This window comes from Tenrec ecaudatus, chromosome 12 (genome assembly GCF_050624435.1).
Source record: "Tenrec ecaudatus isolate mTenEca1 chromosome 12, mTenEca1.hap1, whole genome shotgun sequence".
NCBI classification, from domain to species: Eukaryota; Metazoa; Chordata; class Mammalia; order Afrosoricida; family Tenrecidae; genus Tenrec; species Tenrec ecaudatus.
This window is the reverse complement of record NC_134541.1, coordinates 27,951,429-27,978,281: the sequence shown is the minus strand read 5'-3', so window position 1 is coordinate 27,978,281 and position 26,853 is coordinate 27,951,429. Positions and strand designations below refer to the sequence as shown.

At 40.7% G+C, this 26,853-nt stretch overlaps 1 protein-coding gene across 1 annotated transcript in view; it reads right to left on the bottom strand.

Annotated features, from left to right (window-relative positions):
- PIGU (phosphatidylinositol glycan anchor biosynthesis class U) overlaps positions 1-26,853 on the bottom strand; it is a 106,517-nt gene that overhangs the window by 29,346 nt on the left and 50,318 nt on the right. Inside the window, exons 6-7 of the mRNA XM_075563749.1 lie at positions 25,382-25,482; positions 3,836-3,933 (exon numbers count right to left, since the gene is read on the bottom strand). Of these exons, the coding sequence (XP_075419864.1) occupies positions 3,836-3,933; positions 25,382-25,482 (199 nt within the window). The remainder of the gene's footprint in view (positions 1-3,835; positions 3,934-25,381; positions 25,483-26,853) is intronic.

The window sequence follows — 26,853 nt, the reverse complement described above, 5'->3', positions numbered from 1 at the left end:
AAAAGATACACAGTAAAGTTGAAAATCAAAAGGTTAAGAGATATATACCGATTCCCCGGCTCCCTATTAAAAAAAAAAGAGAGAGAGATATATCTAAAAATTTTTTTTAAAAAGATACCTACCAAGTAAACAGATTAACTCAAAGAAAGCTAGTATGGTTATACTATTACCCAATAACATAGATGCTCGTTCTTAAAGGGAATAAAGTCAAGTCACCAAACAGATAACAATTCTGAGCTGTATGGATGTAACAGAACCATCTCAAAGTATATCAAACAAAAGTGGACAGAGCTACAAAAGGAAAAGAAACACATCCATCATTGGTGGGGCCCATGTGTTTCTAACAAGTGATAGGAACCAAAGAGAGAACACAAAGACCCACCGCCATCGAGTCCGCTCCAACTGATATCAATCTGCACAGGGTATCTGGGCCTCCAGAGCAGTGGTCCTTAACCTTCCTCATGCCACGACCCTTTCATACACCTCATGCTGTGGTGACCCCCAATCATAAAAATATTTTCGTTGCTACTTCATCACTGTAATTCTGCTACTGTTATGAATTGGGCGACCCCTGTGAAAGGGTCATTCGACCCCCCCCCCAAGGGGTCATGACCCACAGGTTGAGAACCGCTGCTCTAGATCTTTATTGAGCAACAATACACTTACATTTGATCTCATTATCCTCTAGGATACTAACAGTCTTTAATAACAGTACACCTAGCAACTGGAAAATACACATTAATTCCAAGCATACATAGGGAGTTTATTTGAAATCCCAATATCTATTTATTAGCAATAAAGTATTATCAACAAACTTCAAAGAATCTGAATCACAGAAAGTCAGTCTTGGGTCATACTGCAACTAAGAGAAATCAATAATAAAAAGATAACATAAAATTACATTAGGTAATTTCAAAACTTTTTCAAATAACCTAGAGTCAAAGAAAAAATTGATACTAAAAGAAATTAATGATAATACAATTACTTTGTATCACACTATTTGTGTAGCTAAAATAGCACTCTGAAGAAAAAAAAAAGTTTTAGAAGCCTAAGATTGAGTAAAAGAAACCATGAAAATAAATGAGCTAAACATTCTTACGATGTCAGAAACAATGGAAAAACAAATCCTCCATTTTATATAAGGTCAAGAGACCCCAAATAGCCAAATAAATTTTGAAGACAAAGTAGGAGGTCTGACACTTACTGACTTCAAAACACAAAGAGGTGCTGTTGAAAAAATTGACAAATTTCTAATAAGGGCTGAAGTTGAGTTAACAATAGTCATACTATAGGTTGATTCCTTTATTCTTGTTAACTGTACTGTGATTATGTAAGAAAATATAAAATGTAAGAGAAATATAAGAAAAATACTATTTTTTAACTTCTCTAGAAGCATAAAGTTAATGAAAAATTTTAAGTTTTTAAAATGAGGATGTGAATCTGTTATAGGAATAAAAAAGTATCCGTCCATAGTTTTAAATATGAGAGTCCTTTAAGGTTTAATATGAAAAAAAAAGCAGCCCTTTGCCTCTTATGTCATTACGTTGGTTAACTGTGATGTTCAGATAGTCTGTGTCACTATTAACCTGTGTGGCTGCTGCACTGTACTCCGTGGTGTTAAGATCTTTCACTGTGGTGGTTTCTGTAGTTCTCACCCTTGAGCTCTAACTTCATTCCTTGGAGCTTAAGGACCTCTGTGAGAAAGACATAAAAGTCCACTAAATGCTCCTGAAGACACAGCCCACCAGGAAATCCTCCTTTCCTGTTCCCTCCCCATATTTAAACAGGAGGACTTGCTTCCTAGAGGGGACTGAATTTTCTACATGCTCTACCATGACTGGCAGAACTTACTGCATATCGACCATTTCATTCACTTCTACAGAAATAGACTATGGGCTGGAATTTTGACTTCTGAGATCATTAAGTTCACCTCAAGCTCTTCCCTTCCCTGATCCCCTCTGGTGACTAGATGCCAAGCAGAGAGGATTCTACCTCACAGAATTCTCCTGCATTCAGCCGCGCTCCTCTCCATTTCCCTGACACTGGTTTGGATACTCAATGGATTCCTCTGACTTGATACAGTACAGTGGTCTACCTTTTTCAACTTCAGCTTTTCTGTATAGCAGCCAACACTAGAAGAGTCTTCCTGGAATACTGTCTACTAGGAAACCTTCAGGCTTTATATCTGCAGTCTAGCATAGTGTCTAGCCATGCAGGTGCTCAATAAACATTGAGAGAGTGAATAAAGCTATTGGCTGAGCAGCTTGACTTCATAACACTATTACTACTACTATTATCAGGAAGACATTTCCTTGACTTGAAGCAAAAGTGATTTTAAATAAAAACAGTGTTTAGATATTGCCCTAACAAACCATGTTTAAAGGTCTAATAGGTTCATGTATACATTTTCCTATACTGCTTGATAGATTCACAAATATTTTGGTTGTATGTGTTTGTATGCATTCTCCCCAGTGCTCAGGCTGTAGAGAATAAACTGGTAATATGAAATAACAAAGAAAAAAATAGCACCATTGTTTTTTAAAAAACATTTTATTAGGGGAAACTAGCACCATTGTTACATGGAAAACGACTCAATAAGAATCTAGAAAGAAAGCAGAACCAAAATAACCCAGGGCAGTATAGTGATGTAGCGGTTAAACTGGCCATCATAAACCTCACTGGGAAAACTAGTGCTGCAGAATGGGAGATAGGTGAGTCACTCCCCTCAATACTGACGGTGGCACTGCAAATTGGCTCAGGCGAACAATCTGGTCAAAATAATAACTATAAAACTTTCCACACCCTTGGGTCCAATGATTCAGCTGGAAGAACATACTGTAAGGAAATAGCTCAAAGAGAAAATGAATTTCTACACTAATTCTCTTAGTGATAACTAGGTCATAACTAAAAATTCCTCAAAAAAGGAAAATTAACAGGATAATAACATATCATTATATACATCAACAAGATGGTCTATTATAGAATCACTTAAAGTTGCAAGCATATGGCAACTTCAGTCAGTGAGGATGTGCACACTCAGCATGAAGTGCAGAGCAAGGGCTCTAAAAGCAGGTGTTTCTGGGTCGGAATCTCAGCCATACCACCTGTATGCTTTCAAGAAATGTTTCTCTTCTAAGGATGGACTCAGACCATGCATGGCTTACAAATAGCTCATGGCTCTTAAACGTGTATGTTATTTGAGTAGAAAAGACAAGACGGTTAAGAGAGCAAGCTCTGGTGTTGGACAGCCAGGTTTGCTTCTCAGCACTGTCACTTACTGGCTAAATGACAACAGCAAGTGACAACCTCCCGACCTTCCATTTTCCTCATCAGTAAAATGCAACTAAGCATATGAATTATCCCTAAAATTCTTATGAGTGTGAAGTGACATAATGCCTGTAAAGTAGATCAATCCATGGCAGGAAGTAAATTCTCAGTAAATGTCAATCATTTGTACAAGTCCAAGGATTGCATCAGGTGAACCCATATTTAATCCCTCTAAGAACTTTACAAAGTGAGTGTTAGTACAAAGTAAAGGGAAAGAAATGGTTTCCGAATTAGATGAGAAAAGGAGAATGCTCATAGATTCAAATTGTAAATATGTAAAATAAAATGCATAATGGTATCATTAATTAGTACTTCATAATTACTAGGTCCACTTTATTTAAAGTTCATCAAGATTCTTTGGTTTTTTTCAAGTAGAAGCAAGCAGGTATGAGTTATAGAGATCAAGTTTCAATACCTTTATTGACCCATGTCCCTCCTTCCCCCCAGTAGGTCTAAGGCCAGGTATGAATGCCCCTTGGGCACTGGCTTCTGACCAATAAGTGCTTACCTGGAGGAGATAGAGGAGTCCTGGGACAAACAGGGTGAGTGGGTACAGAGACTGGTATGTTGCTAAAGCAAGGAAAACAGCACTGAGGAAGGCACTGCCTGTAAAAGAAATAAATGTATGGAGTAATCCAGACTCGTTCATCAGAATTAGACACAAGGTGCCCCTAGCAACATGAACCGCTCCACAGCTGCATAGCAATCATCTGCCAAAGGCCTCCTGGTGAGCAAGGTGCTATGCAAACACACCGGGGGAGAGTGTCTCGGCTTGATTTCTGCTTAAAAAAAGCCAAAGAAGCCAAAACCTTTAGCAACCTTTAGCATCCTCAGGTGCCACAGGTATATCTTTTTAAAAAATCATTTTATTATGGGCTCATACAACTCTTATCACAATCCATCCATCCATCCATTGTGTCAAGCACATTTGTACATTTGTTGCCATCATCATTCTCAAAACATTTGCTTTCTGCTTGACCCCTTGGTATCAGCTCGTTTTCCCCTCCCTCCCTCACCCTTGATAATGGGGTTATGTGTAAATCATTGTAATCATTCCCCCTTTTCTATCCCATCTTTTCCTTACCCTCCTGGTATCGTTACTCTCATTGTTGGTCCTGAGGAGTGTTTCTGTCCGAATTCCCTGTTTCCAGCGCTTATCTGTACCTGTGTACATCCTCTGGTCTAGCCAGATTTGTAAGGTTGAATTTGGATCATGATAGTTTTTTTTGGGGGGGTGGAATTGGAAGCATTTAGGAACTAGAGGAAAGTTGTATGTTTCATCGTTGCTACACTGCACCCTGATTGGCTCATCTCCTGTCTGACTCTTCTGTAAGGGGATGTCCAGTTGTCTACAGATAGGTCTTGGGTTCCCCAATCTGCACTCCCCTTCATTCACAATGATTTGATTTTTTTGTTCTTTGATGTCTGATACCTGATCCCTTCAACACCTCATGATCATGTAGGCTGGTGTGCTTCTTCCATGTGGGCTTGGTTGCTTCTGAGCCAGATGGCCACTTATTTACCTCCAAGATTTTAAGACCCCAGATGCTATATCTTCTGATAGCTGGACATCATCAGCTTTCTTCACCACATTTGATTATGCACATGCTTTGTCTTCAGCGATCATGTCAGGAAGGTGAGCATCATGGAATGCCACTTTAATAGAATAAAGTGTTCCTGCATTGAGGGAGTACTTCAGTAGAGGCCCCAAATCCATCTGCTAATCCCAAAATCTATCTCTTATAAGATTTTTGAACATGGGAGATTTAAAAAAAATCTCACCCTAAAGATGTGCATACAAGAACCAAATCTGTTAACATCCATGTCCTATTTAACCTACCAGTTTATGATGCTGACAAGCATTGCTTTTGGTGGTGAGACTTGTCCAACGTATTATCCCTTGACTGTTGCAACACCCTTCAAAGATAGAGCACCACGAGTTCACAGTGGTCAGCTATCTGTGGGGTGGACGGCTTACAGGGTGGTCAGTTATCTGTGGGGTGGACGGCTTACAGGGTGGTCAGTTATCTGTGGGGTGGTGGGCATACAGGGTGGTCAGTTTCTTGTGGGATGGTGGGCTTACAGGGTGGTCAGTTACTTGTGGGATGGTGGGCTTACAGGGTGGTCACTTATCTGTGGAGTGGAGGGCTTATAGGGTGGTCTGTTACTTGTGTGGTGGAGGGCTTACAGGTGATTTTTCAAATTTGCTTTCTTGTATTTTCTAAACTTTCTATAATGAACGTGCTCTGTTTTTTATCAGTAAGGAAAATAACCCTTCTTTTTAAAAATACCATTCCCTTTCAGATGAATTAAGACAAGGTACCCTAAAACCAAGCTAGAAGACCCTGTTTTATTCAGGGGGGTCCATAGAGCAGCCAAGAAATGCAGGGATGGCCCAAAGCTGGTGTCTTATAATAATAATGCTTTATAAAATGATAATATCCATGGTCATGCTTAAAAGTTTCAGGTCAATAGCACACATCCTCTCAATGGCAATTTAGAAGAGGAGGAATCAGTCATTCTATTTAGTTCACGGAGTTTCATTGTGGCTGTTGTTGTTATTAGGTGCCACTGAGTCAGTCCTGACTCATAGTAACCAGAGATACAACAGGTTCTAAGTCAACTTCGCAATCGTTCCTATTTTCAGCCCATTGGTGCAGCCCCTGGGTTCACCCTCTCCTTGAGGGTCTTCTCATTTAGACTTGCCCTCCATATTGCCAAGCATGGCGTCCTTCTTCAGGGGCTTATCCCTCCTCGTCACATGTCTAGTCATCAAGGAGTTCTACCTCTCCCTGAAACCAGCCCCAGAGACCAACAGAACGAGAAAATTCATAGGATCTTTGCTCATCAAAGTGGCCTATATACTTGAAACATTTAAAAACCACTTTGGAAGAGAGAGGGTTACAAGTGTGGCTACTTCAGAGAAGAGACTAGTGAGAAACAGAAATTTGAGTGCTCTACCCTTCAAACCAAAGAATCTCAGCAGCTAGAAACAATCCAATTACTGGGCGATAGAAAGTGGAAAGATGGCAGAAAAAGTTGGAAGTCAGAATTAAAAACAAAGACAGACTTCTATGGAGTTGGGCTATGTTGCCACATTGATTAGTCTCAGACATAATGTCCCATATCCAGGGTACTCATAAATATAACTAAGCAAGGACGGGTTCATGACCAGTTAAGCCAGGTCGCCAGGAGAGGCCCCCATATACCTGTTGAGCTGTGGAATCCTAGAACTAGAAGCAGGTCACTCGGAGATGAGAGATGGCAAGAGTGGAAAGGGTAGGTACTGGTTTCAAACCCAACAGTTAGGGGAGACTACAAACTGTGTTTTGGCTAAAAGAGCTCAGCACATTTATGCTTAATAGGCTAAGAAAGGGGAAAACTGCAATTAAACTAACTTTAAGTTAACATGGTTTCTACAGGGCTGTCACTACAACAGGGGACAAAATAGACACTAGCTCTGTCACTACAACAGGGAGGCTCGCGTGTCAACGCCACCCACCTGACAAATAAGGGTAAACCAGACAGGTGACTCTCACCTCTTTGCACCCCAGGAGACACCAGGGAGTGACATACACACAGCCACCTGCTACTTGAATTGCCCAAGATTAATAATGATTTGTCTGGAGCAGCAAACTGTTCACAAGGCTCAAGAGAGAAGAGATTCCTACCTCGTAGAATGGACTGAGACGTTTAGAATAATGGCGTCCAGGATCAACTAGAATCAGGCTTCCTTCCTCGGGTGAAATCTCCAGGAAGTGAAAATTCTCCTGCTCTTCTGTCAATAAGTCAATGGCATCTACAACCACCGCGGCAGTCCAGCTAGACAGTGGACACAGACACACACACACACACACACACACACACACACACACACACACACACACACACACACACCACCATGCCCACCTTCCTAACACCACGCCCTGTTACTCCACCCCTGGGAACCCCTCACTTCTGTTCTTGCTCTCATCTTCGCTCTCCAGTTTTTCACGGCCTCCTCCTCCTCCTTCTCAATAGTGTGCTCAACACCCTCGCATCTCATCCATCATCCCTGCGTGCTTCGCTTCTACAGCGGTTTAGACTGTGAAAAGGCCCTCTTTAAAGACTTCTGAAGGTTCCACGGCACCTATGGGATGGAGTTCAAACTTCAACAACAAACAGTATTGTTCACCATGTGGGTTTTATTGCTCCAATTTCACCTTTCAGCCCTCTCCCACATATATCCTGTCCTCTAGCCATCCTGGTCATTCCACCATTTCTGGAAATACCACATCCTTTCATCCTCTTGATGTCTTCTTAGACTATTCCCTTTGTCCTTCAATGGCCACTTGAAATGTCACTTCCACTATGAGGCCCACGCAGAGATGATAAGCTGAGACCTCATAGTCAACATTTACTAAGCACTTACCAGGTGCCAGGCATTTTAATTGAACAGCTCCCAACTCAAAAGGTCCTCAGTAAGTATCCCAACAACCTGGTAAAAGTCTGGTTTCTCTACGTAAATTGCTTTACTGAGCTACAATGAATCTATTCTTCCCATTTTACAGGTGTAGAAACCAAGTCTCAGAACAGAAAGTTTAAGACATATACCTAAGGCCACCCTGTGGACTCCCATGCCCATTCTTCTTTAACCCCTGAGTTGAAGAGCTTCATACAGATACGGTCTTAGAATGTTTCTCTCTCTCTCCACTTGTTTGAGTTTCCAGGGCAATAGCTTATCTTGATTTTGAATCCCCACCACCTAGTGCACTGAATGAATGAAAACCATTCAGCAATATGATACCTTTTTAAAAGAAAATATAAATAATCTAGGTTATCAAGGGGCCATGAAGGTGGGAGGGAGGAGGGAGGGAAAAAAGAGGAGCTGATAGGAGGGGCTCAAATAGAGAGTAAATGTTTAGGAGATGGTGATGGCAATGTATGTATAAATATGCTTGTAACAACTGGTGTATGGAATGCTGTAAGTGCTCTAAGAGACCCCCCAATAAAATTATTTTTAAAAAAGAATAAGACAAAATACAAAGGTGTTAGAAAAAAAACAATTAACAATGTTATTGGAGAAAGAAAATATATGGAAAACAAAAGTCAAACTAAATATTGAATAAAACAAGGCAATAGGGAAGGATGAGTGACAGGGTGCTGTGAAGAGGCAGAGGCATTGCTCTGTGAACTGGATGGCTGTGGGCTGCAATCCAGGGGCAAGAATACGGTGGTGCAGCGAGTCTGCTGTGTGAAACGTCTGGGTGTAGGATGCTGGGGCAGGTGTGGATGGGGCACAAGCACAGTCGCAGCCAAAGTGAGGGGCGTCTGGAGGCACATGAAAGACTCAGAAAGAGCTAGCAAGTTTTGAAAACAACTAGATGGAGCAAGAAGAGCATGTTGGGATGGCAGAGGAGAAGACGAATATGTGCCTGGGGCAGGAAAGATTAACAGGAGCAGCAAAAGAACAAAAGATGACTTCAAATATTTTAGACAAACTATGCAATAAAACAAACATTTCTGAGCACTTGCACTACACCAAGCCTGTGCCAGGCGCCAGGGTGATCGGTGACTCAGTCCTATCCTCAGGGAGCTCCCAGGACACAATTACAAAATACCATACCAAAGAACAAAATATACCTAGCCCGCCAGGGGCAGCTGACACGTAGGTGAGGACGAGAAGTCCAAGAGAATAGCATGTGCACAGGTGGGGGTGGGGGTGGGGAAATGGGTGTAGGAGAGGGAGAGAGAATGGTGTGCAACAGGAAACAAGTGTCATTAGCTCCACGTGGTAAAACACAAGGTGTGAGCCAGGAGAAGTGACTGGAATGGAAGCAAACGGGGGTTTTGGGGATATTGGTGAGCATTCTGTTTCTTATCTGGATGCTGGACGCTCATCATTGAACTGTATACTAATGATCTCAGTCCTTTTCCATTTGTATCATCCTTCAGTAAAAAGTGACACTCTGAAAAACATCAGCAAACAGGCAGAGCCCAGATCATGGAGGGCTTGTACAGGTATCCCAAAACATCTATTCACACACACAGCCAGGACACTGGAAGTAAAGCCTGAAATGGAAGCCTCCAGCAGGCAAGAGCTGAGGCAGTCTACTGGCCTCAACATGGGGAATTATGCTAAGAAGATTGTGTTTTTAAAAAACAACACAAAAACTGTACAATCTACTAATTACTTGCTAGTACAGGGCAGATGCACGAGCATGAAGTTTTCTGTACAAGTCCCTGGTTCTTGGCCTTATCAGAGCAATGTTAAAGTCAGTTAGTGTGCGTACACTAGCTAAAGTGTCAGGGAATTTCACTGCTTACTTAATCTAGTTTTGAATATTTCACAATTCTCTGTTTGCATGAAGGTTGGGGTAAGACAAGCCTGGACAAGACCTGGGCAAGGCTTTGCTTCTAGGGACTGCATCTTAAAGAGATCTGGTGCTGGGTGGATGGCATGCAGAGATAGATAAAGAACAGAGCAGGCATGTAGGTGAGCTGGGGCTGCAGGGGCTGGTTCAGGATATGGCTTCCTAGTGGAGTGAACAGAGAATCAAGTGGTAACAAACTGAGATGTGGTCAAAAGAGCTCAGGTCCCACAGGACACTCCGAAGAGTAAGTGGCATTGGGTTCTGAGGCAACAAACCAGACTGGCAGGGAGAAGATGGTGATACTGGGGCGGGGCCCAATGTACTCTGTCCTTTGTCAAGGGTGCTCTTCTCCCAGAGCCCTCCATCCACATCAGTGACAACGATGGCCATTTCCTGAGCAAGCACTGGGTTCCAGCCTCTCTTAGAAGCACTTCACATGTCCTAAGTCATTCAGTCTTTTCAGTTAACCCTACAAGGGGTACTATCACCATTAGGTAAGGAAATTGAAGGAGAAAGAAGTTAGCATTTGCCTTGTGTCACAGAGCTGGTGAGTTATAGTACTAGTAGGATTTGAAGCCCTGACAGTCGGACTCCAGCTTCCACACTCTAACTGCATCACTATACTGCCCTCTTGATCTCAATACTGCCCTGGCAAGCTATGCCGGTATTTTTAAAAGAAAAAAAAAAACCGAATAATTAGCAGAGCAAATATTTGTAGAGCAGGTTCTGCTAAGGAAGCATCTACGGATTCTGTAGGTCTCCTATCTTCCTCCACTAACTCCACAAAGCACATAAAATTTCCACGAAGCAGGTATGACCTCCATGCTCAAACTGAATGACTTGTCTAAGGTTACACAGCTGGCTTGGTAACTGGAACATGCAGGCTCTGAAGTGGGATAAATATAAGGCTTTCTACTTCAGTAAAGCTTTCTGGTCTAGGAAAGCCAAAGGGGCAGTTCTACCCTGTCCTACAGGATCGCTGAGTGGGAACCCACTCAACAGCAGTACATTTGAGTTTAGAAGCTGGGTTGGTCTGACCAGACTTTAGTGGGGGCAGCTCTTCTCCTAGGGTCCTCTGTAACTCTCGGTACAGGGATACCCCTAAGGAGAATCCAAATGGAAGAGATGGAATCACCGTCCTGCCCTTGTCCCTCCAGGGTTGGGATCCAGGAAGAAAATCATTAATTCTAACCTTCTCTAAAAGACCAAGTGATCTTTTATCTTCATCTCTGGCTAAAGGTTTTGCGTGCATTATCTCATTTATTCTTTGCACACTCTGAAGTAGGGGTTATTTCAATCCCCATGTAAGGAAACAGATCCAGAACAGGGAAGGGACTTGCCCAAGATGCTGCAGCCAGGAAATGAAGCTGACATTAATTACTAAATCTGTCTGATGCCAGAACCTGAGCTCTTAATTACGCTTGACTGCGTCTGTGTATTTTTCCTTCTCTTTGGGAAGCCAGTCACAATGCCCTTTTGATGGCATAAGGAGTGTTAACTGAAAGGATTCTTGGGTAACAAAGCTCACGAATTTCTAGTATAGAACGTGTCTTTGTTGACGAACACCACCAGTGAACAAGCAGAGGTGCTGGATAACATCTGCTGTTTTCCTGTAAAGTCTATGGAAAACCACTCACAGGAATGGAGTATTTTAATCCGCTAACTGAAAGGCAACTTGATCTTCATCAAGGTAGCAGTCTTAAAAAAGAAAACGACAGCAGTCTTTAAAATTAAAACCAAACTGCTCCACTGAACTAACATCAACCCTGTCCACAGACTTGCTTTTCCTGGTCAACATCCCAACAAGCATATCACAATAGAATGGCGTGGGCCTTGTCCTGTGGTCTGTGTGACTCACTGTGTCCTAGGCATCATGGGGCTGCCACGAAGAAAGCCAAGGGAGAACAAGTAGAAGGGGGTCAAAAGGATAGGACAAATGAGGCCACTCTTCTGTTGGTGCCAGCACCATGGAAGTCAGGGGAGAGTTGCCAAGTTGACCTACTGTTCATTTATTTTTTTTATTATGTACTCAGGAGAAAAAATTAGAAAAAAACATGGAAAGAAATAGCATATATACTCATGTATAAGCCGAGTCTCAGCACTTAAAAAAATCATTTCATTGGGGGCTCGTACAACTCTTATCACAATCCGTACATCCATCCTTGTGTCAAGCACGTCTGCACAATTGTTCCCCTCATCATTCTCAAGACATTTGCTTTCTGCTTGAAAGCAAATCAGCTCCTCATTCTCGGCACATTTTAATGCAGTTTTTGTGGTAAAGTTAGGTGCCTCGGCTGATCTTCGGGTCAGCTTACACTGGAGTATATAAGGTAAGTATCACTGTGAATTCAGTAGACAAGTATTCTTTTTTTTTTTTTTAAAGATTTTATTGGGGGCTCTTACAGCTCTTTTAACAATCCATACATTATTTGTATCAAGCATATTTGTACATGTTGCTATTGTTATTTTCTAAACATTTGCTTTCTATTTGAGTCCTTGGTATCAGCTCCTCTTTTTTCCCTCCTTCCTCCACCCTCATGAAACCTTGATAAATTATAATTTATTATTATTTTCATATCTTTCACCGACCATTGATTCCCTTCACTCACATTTCTGTTGTCTCTGAGTGTGTGTGTGGGGGAGATGGTATGCACAGATCATTGTGATTTGTATGTATTATTCTTTTAGATATGTAATTCCTATCTCTTTGATTGTTATTTTTAACATAGTTAGGATATTTTTAACACAATTAATGATTTCACATCATAAAGTCCTATCTAGTTTCCTGTATTACTTGAGGATAGATTCTCACAAGCGGAATCAGAATATATACATTTTAATACTGCCAAACTGCCTTCTTAAGAGAGTTGTACCAATTATTTTTTAATATCAACTGAATTTATTACAAGTTACTAAGCTCCAAGGCATATTGCAGTGTTCTGTTAACTACAGAAATGTATAAAGGACAAAGAGTTGTACCAATTTATAAGCCAACCTCCCATGTGAGAGTATTTACTTAAAGCACCTTTGCAAGTTCAGAGAATTATTTTCTGAAATCTCTGCCAACTTGAAAAACAAAACAAAAAGGCACTTCTTCTGTATTAGATTTTATTAACTACCTAAACAGTTGATTTTTTTCATATTTTAATCACTTATATTTATTCTTTGTGAATTGCTTTCTTTTTCAAAGAGTGAATTATCCCTTCATTAATACACAGACTTTGTAATGGAATTAACTGTATTGTACATGCTGCTGGTCTCACTGCTATCGGGTACATACTGACTCCTGGCGACCCTTGAGATTTTGACTCTTTACCAGAGTAGAACACCTCATCCTTCTCCCCAAGAGTGGCTGGTGATTTTGAACTACTGACCTCAAGCTTAGCAGCCCAATGCATAACCTATGAAACCACCAGGATTACTAATACCTTCAAGGAGGGTGGTTTAGAGACCAACCTAGAATAGCATTCTTCAAATATTTTAACAGATTATAACTGGTGGTTGTGGTGGCTTCTATTTACAGTAGTGAACAATGGGGAACAACTTAAATGACCAACAGAAGGAAATAGTTTACTATGATTATAGCTTATTAAACAGTCTGGAACAGTAGGACAACTATACAGGAAGAATGGAAGTAGAGGTGAGACAAGACTCTTATTTTTCATTTTACGTGTTGAATTCCTTTATCCTTATATCAAGTACTTATATTATTTTTAAAAATTTAAATAGCTACATGTCAAGTATGATTCCTATGAAATAAATGATCCAAATATAACAAGATACTATGTACAAAAATATCCACAAACTCACCTCCTCCCTGGGGGACGGACAACAGAAACGTGGGTGAAGGGAGACATCGGACAGGGCAAGATATGACAAAATAATAATTTATAAATTATCAAGGGCTCATGAGGGGGAGGAGAGCGGGGAGGGAGGGGGAAAAAAAGAAGACCCGATGCAAAAGGCTTAGGTGGAGAGCAAATGCTTTGAGAATGATGAGGGCAATGAATGTACAGATGTGCTGTACACAATTAATGTATGTATGGATTGTGGTAAGAGTTGTATGAGCCCCTAATAAAATGTTTAAAAAATCCACAAATTCAACAGCCAGAAATGTGGAATGATATAATAAAAAGAAATTCAATGTAGATATAAAAGAAATACATATAATACAGTTGTGTTTTTTCCCCAAAAGAAAACCTTTACACTAACGAATTTTTTAATGGCATCCTTTACATTTTTGTGCCAGGCTCCTATCTTAAAAGCACCTTCAGGGGGTGTTTATCTTCAATCTTTGTACTTGGCCTTTTTTGACTTGAGATTTGGGTGAAAGTTTACAGAGCAAATTAGTTTTCCATTCAACAGTTCATACACATTTTGTCTGATGACACTGATTGTAAATCCCACAATGTAGCAGTAATCTTTTTTTTAAATCATTTGATAATTAAATAAATTTGATAATTTATAAATTATTATTTTGTCGTATCTCTCACTGTCCGACATCTCCCTTCACCCACTTTTCTGTTGTCCGTCCCCAGGAGGAAGTTATATGTAGATCCTTGTATTTGGTTTCCCCTTTTCACCCCACCCTCGCTCCACCCTCCCGGTACCACCACTCTCACCACTGGTCCTGAAGGGATCATCCGCCCTGGATTCCCTGTGCTTCCAGTTCCTATCTGTACCCAGTGTACATCATCTGGTCTAGCCAGATTTGTAAAGTGAAATTGGGATCATGATAGTGGAGGGACGGGAAGGAAGCATTTAGGAACTAGAGGAAAGTTGTATGTTTCATCGTTGCTACCCTGCACCCTGACTGGCTTGTCTCCTCCCCGCTACCCTTCTCTAAGGGGATGTCCAGTTGTCTACAGATGGGCTTTGGGTCCCCATTATGCACTCCCTCTCATTCACCATGGTATGATTTTTTGTTCTGTAGCAGCACTCTTCTTCCACCCCAACCCCCACCCCCATGCTTTCCATTGCCTACCCCACCTTTCTTGCCTTCTGAGTTTTATTTCTGGGTACAAGATGAAGCCCTTTTGATTTTCCTTGGTTGATTGTTTTAAGGAATGTGTAACTTCCCAGTGTTAATTGTTCATCTTATAGGTTTGCTGAAGGTTGTATCACAGAAGTGAGTTTAGTTCCAGGCTTGAAAAGTGATTAAGGGCCAACGTTTCAGGGGTTCCACCAATCTCTTCCAGGTTAGTAAACCTCATCTTTTTTATGATTTTGAGCTTCTTTCCACATTTTCCTCCCACTCTATCCTGGACCTCTTATTGTGATCCTTTTTTGAGAGGTCAATAGCAGGGGTTGGGCACTATCTAGTTCTTCTGGAGTTCTGAGGTTCACTTGGTCCATTCATTCACTAGCCCACATTTTCCAGCTATCTTTGATTTTCATCCCTCAACTTTGTTCCAGATGGGGAGAGACTAATAGATGAACCTTAGAATGACACAACTTTTAAGACAACTGTTGCCACTTCTCAAAGTGAGTGTTAAAACATCTACATATGTCTACCTTCCAGTCAGAATGTACTTGGATACTTTAAAGGTGACATTTCCAAAAACCTAATACTTACTCCCTATTGCCAGGCTATAACATACATTCCCTATTTTTGTGGGCACCAAGCACTTTAGTAAAATAATAGCCTATCTGAGTCTCACACTAGGGAAATAGGGACTAAGGCAGTAAATGTGCACAGAAAGCAAAGCTTCCTCACTATTTCAGAGTTGTTTCTGACAAAAATGGCCAAAATCTTCAGAATAAGTCAAACTAACCACAAAATAGGGGTCATTTTAAGTAATTTAGTAATAATTTAAATGAACAGGCCTCCAGAAATACCACCTAAGCTATTCCAAGAACAACAATGTCTTATGAAGACCTACGTCATTCCCATGCAGCAGCTTAGGAAAGGCAGGCAAACAGTAATTGAAAGGTTCTATGTATGACTTCTGACTATTTCCTAAGTATACAGTCTATTCAGCAACAGTGTAGGGGGCATTTATATAGTATAAATTGGTAAAAGTTCTCTGGAAAGCAATTTAGCAAACCATCACAAGGTTGGATCTATAGTGACTCACCCCACAAAGGGGACGGGTAACAGAGATGTGGGTGAAGAGAGACAATGGACAGTGTAAGATAGGAAATAATAATAATATGTAATTGATCGAGGATTCCCGAGGATGGGAGAGTGGAAGAGGGAGGGGAAAAAAGAGGAGCTTATACCAACTAGAAAATGTTTTGGAAATGATGATGGCAACATATGTACAAATATGCTTGACACAATTGATGTATGGAATATTATAAGAGCTGTATAAGCCCCCAATAAAATGATATAAAAAACAAACAAAAGCAATTTAGCAACAAATTTTAGAAACCTCAACTGAATGTAGATACCTCATAACACAATAATTCTATTTCTAGGAGATTATTGTAAGAAAAGAATTGAACATGGGAGCAAATACTACTGTACATTGGAAAGTTAACTATCGTATTATCTGTAAGCGCTGAAAATTGGAAAATCACCTAAATGTTTAATGGTAGATTGGTTAAAGAGTTTCTATATATTAGATTACAAGATGATTTAATATGCAACTTTAAAAATGACCAACAATTTGTTTATTGATACACACCTACTCCTCACATCAGCTATTTTGTTATACATTTTACACTTGCAATAGAAAAAAACTACTACCCAACTACTTTTCACATTAACAACAAAGAGGTATATGGCAAGAATAACACTGGCTGTGATGGTGAAGGTTATGGGTGCTTAGCAGGGCCATGAGTCTCAGTGGTTTGGCAATTGTGTAGTAGTGTAACTTGGCAGTTATACAGAGATGTAATTTGACAGTGATGATAGTCATCCTCCATTTTGTAATCTAATGTGTTCATCCTTCATTTTTGAATAATGCCAATTGTCACATAACAACTTAGTCTTTCGAACTTAAGTGAGAAATGGATATCATGTGATAGACTCTATTATTGGCCCTAATTCTCCACTTTCCCATGTGTCCAGGACCTTCTTTGCTCTATAACTTAGCAGCGCCATCTCATCATCCACACACTATAAATCACCCCTGAGCTCAGTTATGTGTTACATTCCTTTCAACCAATGGGAATTTTCACACAGGATGTAACCAGATACTTAACACTCACATCTGATTCTGCAGCTCATTATATACCTCTGCCATCATCATGAGAAACATTCCTAAGTTAGCCCCTGGCCCAGAGGGAAGATGACAGACATGCGAAAGAGCGCCTAGCCCAGGCACCAACCTAGCCGCCAAAGATGAGGGAGTCGTTCCACTGAGAGCAGAAAACTGCCTCGCCAAGTCCAATGGAGAGCAGCTGACCTTCAGCTAATTCACACACTTATAAGCTAAGCAACTACCAATTACTGTCCTAATCATGGAGTTCTGACTTGATGGGAGTGAGTTTGGTTTAGATAGTAGACACATTTTTGGTAAGACAGCACTAAATGTGAATGAAGTATGAACAGCTTGACCAAGTAAGTACACAGGGCCTCATGGGCATCCCACAGTCTCCCTGAGTTCCCTGTTTCCATTCTTCCTCCTCTGCCGAACTTGGTCCTTTTGGTGAACTGCTGCCCTTTCCATCTCAAGTGGATGATGAATGACAAATGTTTACATCTTGAACTCAGTTTAAATAAAGTCTCAGTCTCGAACTCTAATGGGCAGCCAAGAGTGTGTGTCAGGCTCTTTAGTACTGTGGCCGCCATCAACGTCCCTTGATTCCTGTAGCCCTTCACACTGCACCACTAGTCCTTCACACCCTCCACCTGCCCAAGCTGCCATCACGGTGAAGCTTGCCACGGCCCATCAAAATTAAGGTGATCCCAAGAAGATGGCTCTTCCTCCCAAAGAAGTGGAAGATGACAGTAAGGATGAGGGATGAAAAAAACAGTAGAGAAGAGATTATCATTCCTCAGAAAAAAAGCATGAATGCCACAGTGCCGTTCAAAAGATGATGGATTCTCCAGCAGAAAAGATGGTAGTTGCTACCCCAGCCAAAAAAGCAGCTCTCACTCCTGGCAAAAAGGCGGCTGCTACAGCAGCCAAGAAGATGGCGACACAAGCCAAAGCAGAAGGGACACTGGGCAAGAAGGGCACCACCTTGGGCAAAACCATGGTGCCCACCTCCAGGAAAAAGGGAGCTAAGGGGTGAGGATGGCAAGGATGCCTAGAAGGATGAGAGTGATGAGGAGGATGAAGAGGAATCTGAGTCTGTCGTGATGAAGTCAGCTGTCGCCCCACTCCAGAGGAAGAGGCTATGGAGGCTAGAAAGCGCGGGCCAAGGGGTCCAGGTGAAAGCCGAGAGGGTGGCTGAGGATGAAGACAACGACAAAAAGCAGGAAGAAGAGGAAGAACCTGTCAAACAATAAGCTGCTCCTAAAGTCAAGAAACAGAAAGCAGACGCCGTAGAACCAACTACAGCTTTCAATCTCTTTATTGGAAACCTGAACTGGATAAACAATTAATCCCACAGTAACCTTTTGGCTACAAACGATGTTCCTGTGATGGAGGTCAGAAATGGTCTGGCCATGTGGACTCTGCATCTGCTGATGACCTGGAAAAAGCCTTGCAACTCACTGGCTTAGGAGTTTTTGACAAGATTAAACTAGAGAGACTGAAGGGAAAGGGCATAAGAAAGACCGAGAAGCCAGGCCAGTGTTGGCCAAAAATTTGCCTTACAAAGCGACTCAGGATGAATTCAAACTTACTGGACCAACTGAGGGTAGAGAATCCCCTGAGACTGTTGCCCTGAGATACTTTTTAAAGCTTGAAGCCAAACTATTGTCTGTTGGGCTACTAACCACAGGTTAGCAGTCTGAAACTACCGATTGCTCTGTGGAAAAAAAGATGAGATTTTCTATCTTTACGCTGCCGTATAGGGTTGCTATGAGTCGGAATCTATTCAATGGAAGTGAGGATGTCACCTTTTAGCCATATAATAAATTGCTTATAAAATACAGACTATGACCCATGAGTAATGCAGCCTATAGAAAACATCTGTATCAGTGCTTTCCAAAGTGGGTGATGCCACCCCTGGGGAAGCACTGGAATGAGCTGCAATGGGCTGCAAAAGCAGAAACTCTATCTTACCCTGGATGATAGTCAAAGTTTTAAACTGCCCAGGGTGGGAGTGAGGAGGAAATAAGAGAATGGGCTAAGGAACATTTTTCCTGAAGAGAGAGTGGTAGGCTAAATAAGTTTGGGAAGCTGGGATCTACATGATACCAAATAATCAACAATTACCCTAAAGCAGGAAGAGACAGGAAAAGAGCAGGAAAATTAGACTGCTACCAACGAACCAACCAAAATGAAAGCATTGACATACTGTGAACATGTCACCAATGTCACTGAAAAAGTTGGTGCGAATTGTTAAATGGGGGGCCTAATTTGCTGTGTGAACTCTCACCTAAAATATTATTGTTTTAAGAAAATGGTTGATGGGTTATAAGTCTTTATCATATCTCCTCTAAAACCCTCACTAAAATGACAAGAAAGGAATCAAACTAGTATTAAATTACAAAGAACAGAGATGAGATTATAGCAAAATAAACTTTAACACAACCGTGGAAGACACAAAAACACTGAAGAGAGATAAATGACTGAGCAAAGTCCAATAAATTACAGCTCAGTGGCTTGAAGAGAGAAATACCAACAAACAAACATCACACCAACTCACCCTAAACACTTCTGAGAAGTTCTGTACCTAAAAGCATCAGGAACAATGAAAGCCGGTAGTGACAAATACCGATGAAAATCAAGTGCAAAGTATGTATACAGACAGTCGGTACCCCAAATATTCCACCAATTTGCAGCTCAGTGTCTACTCCTACATATCCCATCCCTCAAATCTGTTTCACCACAATCAGTTCTAGAGGAAATTAACTAAAGCAGCACAAGTCGAGGGAGTACTGAAGAACACACTGAAAGGCTGAAGAAAGATATGGGCTTAGAATAAGAGCCAATCACATGACATGAAAGTCGATAGGCTAAAATAGGCCTCTCTCCTCAAAACTTCTGCAGTCACCCCAACTATAACCCAATGCCAGAAATTGGAGAGTTCTTCTCCAGAAAAACTGAGTCTTTCCAAAGAAAATAAAACCTATAATGGATGACACTGCAAGTGGGTGAAATGAGTCCCTTTATGTGGCCTTTTGCCTCGGTTCTTTGGAAAAGGAGCTGGAAAGACAACTTTCTGCTAAACCCTGAAGTCTTACCCTGGCCCTTCCGTGAAGGAGCTGAGTAGAGGTGGGGGTCTTTCTAGCTTGTTTTCGCCTCCACGTGGTCTACTGTTTTTGTCCAGATGGACTGCCATAGCCTGGGTAAGCTGTAAATAACTTGATGGCTTACTATTTTTTGTCTAGCCCTGGACTGTAGTCTACCCTGTGACTGATCTATTTTATATACTTTGTAGATACTGTTTTGCTTACTATGCAAATGGAGTGACTATAGTCTGTCCATGGATGCAATTGGTTAGCTCACGGTCCATTGGGAGGGCCCTGCCTTGAAATTAACCAAGAGTTGATTATTTAAGCAGCCAATGCCACTAACGTTTTATTACAGGCAAGGAGAGAGAAGGATCAGAGAAGGTGAGGAACTTGCTCAAAAGAGACGGAACAGCTATCAAGAGGTCCAGAAGGGGTCATGCAGCAGAGTCAGCCTGCAAGGCACCCTGTGGCTGAGTCTGTGGGGATGGCGGAAGGCTGATGCTTGGGAAACAACCAAGAGAGCTGACCAGCAAGCTGCTACCGTGGCTCTGAGCTAGGCTAGTGAGCAGTGGTGAAGCACCGGGCAGGGAGCCTGCCGGCAGGGAGGCACACATGGCTGAGCAGAGAGCCTGCACAGCCACGAGCTGGGTGAACGGCTGAGAGAAGTGTCCTGCATCAATGAAGGGCAGAGTTTGCTCCTTGGAGGAGTTTTCCAGACTTTGCCTACATGCTTCTGATTCTGAATCCGTGTTACAGCCTATTACTTCCAAATTGATGCAAATTCTGAATTGTAACCTGTTATTTCCTTAACAAATCACTTAATTATGTCAGTTCTGTGTGACTATTGCAACAAATTATCAAGCCCAAGAGCGAAGTAGACTGTCACGGGGGAACAGCTGGTGTCAGAAATGGTGAGAAAGTTAAGGGTGTAGAGGTATGTCTGAACTCCATCACAAAGAACAAACTTTGTGCTGATCCTGATTCTTATCCCTCAGGAATTTAGACAGTTTCCGATATTAGACTGCATACGGGGTACCTCCAATAAAAAAGGCCAGCCCTACAGAGAAGAACCCCTGCCCATACACAGCCTCCAATCAACACTTTCATGCCTAATTCTTAAATAGTCAAGCATCACTGTACATAAGGGAAACGCGTTCAGCATGAAAGAGTTCAAAATAAGCAGAAAAGAAACAAAAAACCCAACAGCAAAAGGATCAAGAAGGCACAAAGGCTATGTATGCTTGGAAAGTCAGAAACTAAAAAATAATCAGAGATTAAAATACCGGGAAAATAAAATTAGAACAGGATACTCCAAAGAGACAACCAGAGACCAAGAAAGAGCTTAAAAATATGACAATTCCATGACAGAAGGGGGAGCGGGGAGGGAGGGGAAAAATGAGGAGCTGATGCCAGGGGCTTAAGTGGAGAGCAAATGTTTTGAGAATGATGAGGGCAATGAATGTACACATGTGCTTTACACAATTGATGTATGTATGGATTGTGATAAGAGTCATATGAGCCCCAATAAAATGATTTAAAAAAAGAAAAATTGAAAAATATGACAATTTTTAAAAAGTTAATCAAAAAATTAGGATACAATGAAAACATCAAAGAGAAAGTAAATCTGATGGGGGGAAAAATCAATGGAAATAAAATATAAAAGAGCAATCAAGAAAATTCAAATTGGCTTAAGAGTTGTATGAGGCCCTAATAAAACGTTTAAAAAAAAAAAGAAAGAAAATTCAAATTGGCAAAAGTTCTGTGGTATATATTTTTACAACAATGACCCCAAAAGAGTAGCTCTTAAGGCTGTTGATGCTTAAACTACTATAAAGGATTCAGTTCCTTGGTTTGAAGGCTCAGGATAATAGTTACATGGAATATCCAATAGGCATAAAAATGTGTCTAGTGCCTATGTTCAACCTCCTAGTTTGTTGTACAGTACCTAGGACCTTAAAAGTTTGCATAGAGCAACAGAGGAAAAATTAATTAAAAATAGGAGGAAAAAATGGAATGTGTGGCTAACTGTCTCCATGAACAATTGCCAACTTTGCCATGATACCAGAAGAACTAATTGGTAACAGGTACTACTACTGGTAATTTTGAACAAAGAATCTATTAAAAAACCTGATCAAAAAGGAAATAATGCAGACTAGAATTTAAAATTCTGATGGTCTCCAAACTTTCTGGAACCATGCAAGTTGGATAAAATTCTGAAACTAGTGTTTTGAAATAAACTTTAAACCTTAAATTGAAAATAAATTTAAAAATTTAGCACTTTAAATAAAGTGACTAGATATAAAGTATTTTCCTTTTATACTCATATTTTCTTAGAAAAGTTTTGTACACTATGAATAATGGATATTTGCAGGGTTTTTTTCTGATTTTCAGAGCACTGTGCGCTTTTTTTACTGTTCCAATATATATTTATTTTAATTTTATTGGGGGCTAATACAACTCTTATCACAATCCACACATACATCAATTGTGTCAAGCACATTTGTACATGCATTGCCCTCATCATTCTCAAATTATTTGTTCTCCACTTAAGCCCTTGGTATCAACTTGCATTGTGCTTTTTAAAGAGCCATCTTTGTGAAATCAAATTGACAGCAAACGCAAAAGATTAGACAAGAACAATAGGCTGTAGTAAATGTATACAAATGGAGGAGAAACAACTCAGAAAAGGAGATTAAAATGGGTGCAAAATTTGAGAAATGCTTCACAATACCAAAACCACTGTAGAAAGAGATATGGTAATACTTCAAACAACTAGGAATGGAAATTCGTATGATTCAGCTGGGCATATGCCTTAAAGAAGTAGGAGACATAACACAGACAGCCACCTGTATCCAACCCTATTCATCACAGCACTGTTCACAATAGCAAGATATTGGAAAACAGCCCAAATGTCCATCTGGGAAGAATGGATAAAGAAACAGTGTATACACACAATTGAATACTATGCATCACTAAAATTAAGTTGCGTGAAATTGAATAACCACAAAATCACAAATACTGTATGAGACTACTACAATAAGGAGAAAAACCCAAACAAAGACTTACATATCGAAGGGAACAGAACCTGAAGGCAAAGGAGGGAAGATGAAGCAATGGAGAGGGTTGATAGGTGTGGATTTGGGTGGAAGGGAGAATGGAGGACCACAAGAGGGAGACACGGGGCTGGGTGGAGCAGTCTAATGGGTATAACAGTGAGGGAACTGATGAGTAATTTGAAGTCTTGGATGCAGTTGGTGGTCTGAAATGTAAGCCTCTCACTCAATTCACAATTTAAGAAATATGTAATCAATCACTGAGTTGTATTATGCAGAAAATTGAATTTGTGAATATGATTTTGTTTTGCGTTATTCACAACAATAAAGTATTTTTTTAAGAAGGAAGTTCAATATCCAACAGAAGTTCAAAACCAGAGAACAATGATAACAAATAGGAGAACATTTAAAAACAGGACAAGAACACTTTTATACAGCAGCGGAGTTCATTATTGAATACGGCTCTTCTAGCCATAGTGTTTGTTACTCCCACAAACGCCTTTTTCTGAATAGCTCTTGGTAAGAGAAGGTAGCGGAAAGTACTGACAGGATTCAGTTGAGAGTGAGTGTTAACAAACTTCATTGTCATGGCCATCCTGCTGGGGATAAAACGAGTCCTCTCGCAGCAGAAAGGGAGGATCTCCACCATCAGGGTAGAAAAGGCAGGGTGGAGTACATCTTTTAGACCCCAAGATCCCTATGTATTGAACCTCCTTGCCCCAGGAGAGAGCTGTGACCCCGGAGGGATACTAGGAGTGGCACATGTGTGGCGGCAGCAGAACTTAGAGGCAGAACACGAGACAAAGCAGCAGACTTCCCAGGCCACAAGCAAGTAAAGCTTCGTGTGTGTGGTTGGGAAGAGGGCGTATGGAATGAGGTGCTTCCAGGCACCTAGGCTTGGTGACTCACAGAACGAGAACTAAGCATCTTCAGTCAGGAGACTGAAAGGGTCTATTAAGTACCTAGATAAAGCGGGGAAAAAAGACTCTCTCGAGGCTCCCACACTCAAACATCAAACTCCCTGCCATGGAGGGTTGTTTCTGATATACAGGAACTCTATGTACAGGGCAGGGCAGAACAGTCCCTGTGAGTTTTCTGAGACTGTAACTCTCTATGGTAGTAAAAAGCCTCCTTGTTCTCCCTCAGAACAGCTGGTGGTTTGGAACTGCTGACCTTGTGGAGCGAAGCCCAACTCTTAAGCACAACACCATCAAGGCTCCCGTCAAGGCTTAACATCATGACATTTCAATTCGAGGAGAAAGAGCTGTTCCTAGGGGCCTTCAGAAGAAAAATCAAGTTACACATAATATCAAACAGCTCAATAGCATCTAGGATGCTAGAAGACAGTGAAGTGACGCCCTCGAAATTCGGAAGAAAAACTGGTCAGTGTCCAATTCTATGCCCCGCCAGACTACTAACTTGGCATTAGAGTAGAACAAAGATATTTTCAGGTAGGCAATAACTCAGAATAACTATCTCAACATCTTGTCTTAAGAAATCTACTAGAGAAAGTCCTTTAGAAAAACAGAGGAGAAAAGAGAGAAGAAATCCAGGAAGAAAAAGAATGCAGCTGAGAAGAATGACCAAGTCTCAGTGTGATAGTTTTGTGTCATCAGGGCAGAGAAGTGGGGCAGATTGGGGTAGGATGGAATATATGAAAGTGAGATCTTCAGAAAAATAATGAAGCTGACAGACTACTTCATGTGCTTAAGCATTTGAGGAGAAAAAAATTCAGAGGACATATAGTGAATGCTACAAAAAATGTAAGACAAAAAGACAATTATTAAAAATAAAAAGTTTGTATACAATATAAAAGAAGTAATCATAGCTACGCCTTTCCCCTGAAGTAAATATATTTTTCAGAAAGTTCATGGAATAGTGAAATGAAGGGGAAAAATATTCTCCAGGAATTTTTTTAAGCCTCTTCTAGTCATCAAACCTAGGTTTTAATAATAGAACAGGGCTGACTCAAACTGTAATGTACACGCCCTTAGGATAATGGGGCAAACAAGTGTGAAAAATTATACTGCCTAAAATGTATGCTCGATAAAACAGCAATATGAAATCTTTAGAAACATGAAAATAAAAACTAGCAAAAGCCAGGAAGCTGCTGCTTCAAAGAACTTGAACTGGAGGTGGGAAGAGAGATAGGACTACTAGTCTCATGATAAACTTTTCTGAAACATTTCTTGTTCTGTTTTGTTTGAAAAAAATACATTAACAGTGACTGGTAAAATTTCAGAATGCTTTAATTTTTTTCTCTTGGCTTATTTTAATTTTTCTATAATAATCCTGTAGTACTCACATAATTTTAAAATATTAAATTGTTTATAATGAAAAGCCACAGCTGTAAGTGGTAAAAGAACCTGCACAAATCAGAGGCTGAGGTGCAGTCTCCTTCAGGACCTTACCTTTTATTGTGGTCAAAATGAAGAAAGCAATGAGGGTGTTGTTGATTGCACAGGTCGACTTGGCAACACAAGATAAGACCGTGTAGGGATTTAGGAGGTAGCTGGGGAAGAACACACATATTTGCCATTAATAATCCTAGTCAGTGGACGGGGAAGTTCTGGCCACCACAGCCAGTGAATACAAAAGATTTGGTAAATTAAGTATACTCAAAGGAAAACAAATTCTTCTCTGTCAGTCAGTATGGATATATATATACATACATATATATATATATTCATCCACCCATTGCATTTAATCATTACAGATACCATAGAAATAAGCAATAACATTTCTATTTTAAAAATGAAAAAATAAAGATTCAGCCATTAAGAAACTTTCCCAAAGTCTCATAAGCTAAACAAATACATTTAAAATCAAGTCTTTCTAATTCCCAAGTCTTTGTTCTTTCTACTAAAGATTTTAAGAATAACATTCTAGCAATTACCACAAATCTTTAATTAATTTAAATTAAAATTTTAAAACCTTTTTGTGAATTGGATGAAGTTTTACAGAAAAGCTTTACATTCAGCAATTCAAACATATTTCGCTCATTCATTCCAATCCTCTCAATGGGTCATCACTTCCTCCCAGAGCTTCACGTTTTCATTCCTCTTCTTCCTGAGCCTCCGGGACGTTGTCCTTGGGTGCGTGCTGCCCCTGTGATCTCAAATGGTTCTCCTGCCCGCCGCTACTGTTCCCCTTATAGACCTGCCTCTTGTTTAGCTGACAATTGAACAGTGCAGGTAAGTTCAATTTAGTTTTAGATCTGAAAGGTGATTAAGGGTCAAGGTTTCTAGGGTTCCACATTTCCCCCAACTCTGCTCATGACCTTCTTAATGTGATCCTTTTCAGAGCAGTCCGCAGTGGCACCTAGGCACCTAAGACTGATGCTTAAGTGGGTCATTAGTCTCCTGGGCTGGGCTGTTTTTACGTGTCTTTGATTTTCATCACTCTTCTTTCCTCCAAACAGTAGAAAACCAATAGATGCACCTTAGAAGGCTACTCGTGAGCTTGTACAACTCCAGTCACTAGTCACCAAAGTAAGATACAGAACAGTATCTTTGTGAATTATGTTATGCCAATTAATCTTAGTGTCCCCTAATACTGTGGTCCTGAGCTCCCGGGCCAAGCAATTCATTCTCTCAAGGTGTTTAGTTAAATCTAAGAAGTTTTCATAATTCTGTCCGCTGTGTGCTCCACCACAGTCATAGATATAGTTATAACAAAAGTAAATACCCATATACAAACATCCGCTGACAAATATATATTTGTGGGCATCTGCCACTCTGTTGGCACTGTAGGATAAATGTTAGGCAGCAAGTTGGGTGGTTCTAACCCACCAGTTGTTCTATGGGAGAAAGATGAGGCTATCTGCTCCCACAGGAACCCTGGTGGCATAGTGGTTATGCATTGGGCTGGTAACTACAAGGTC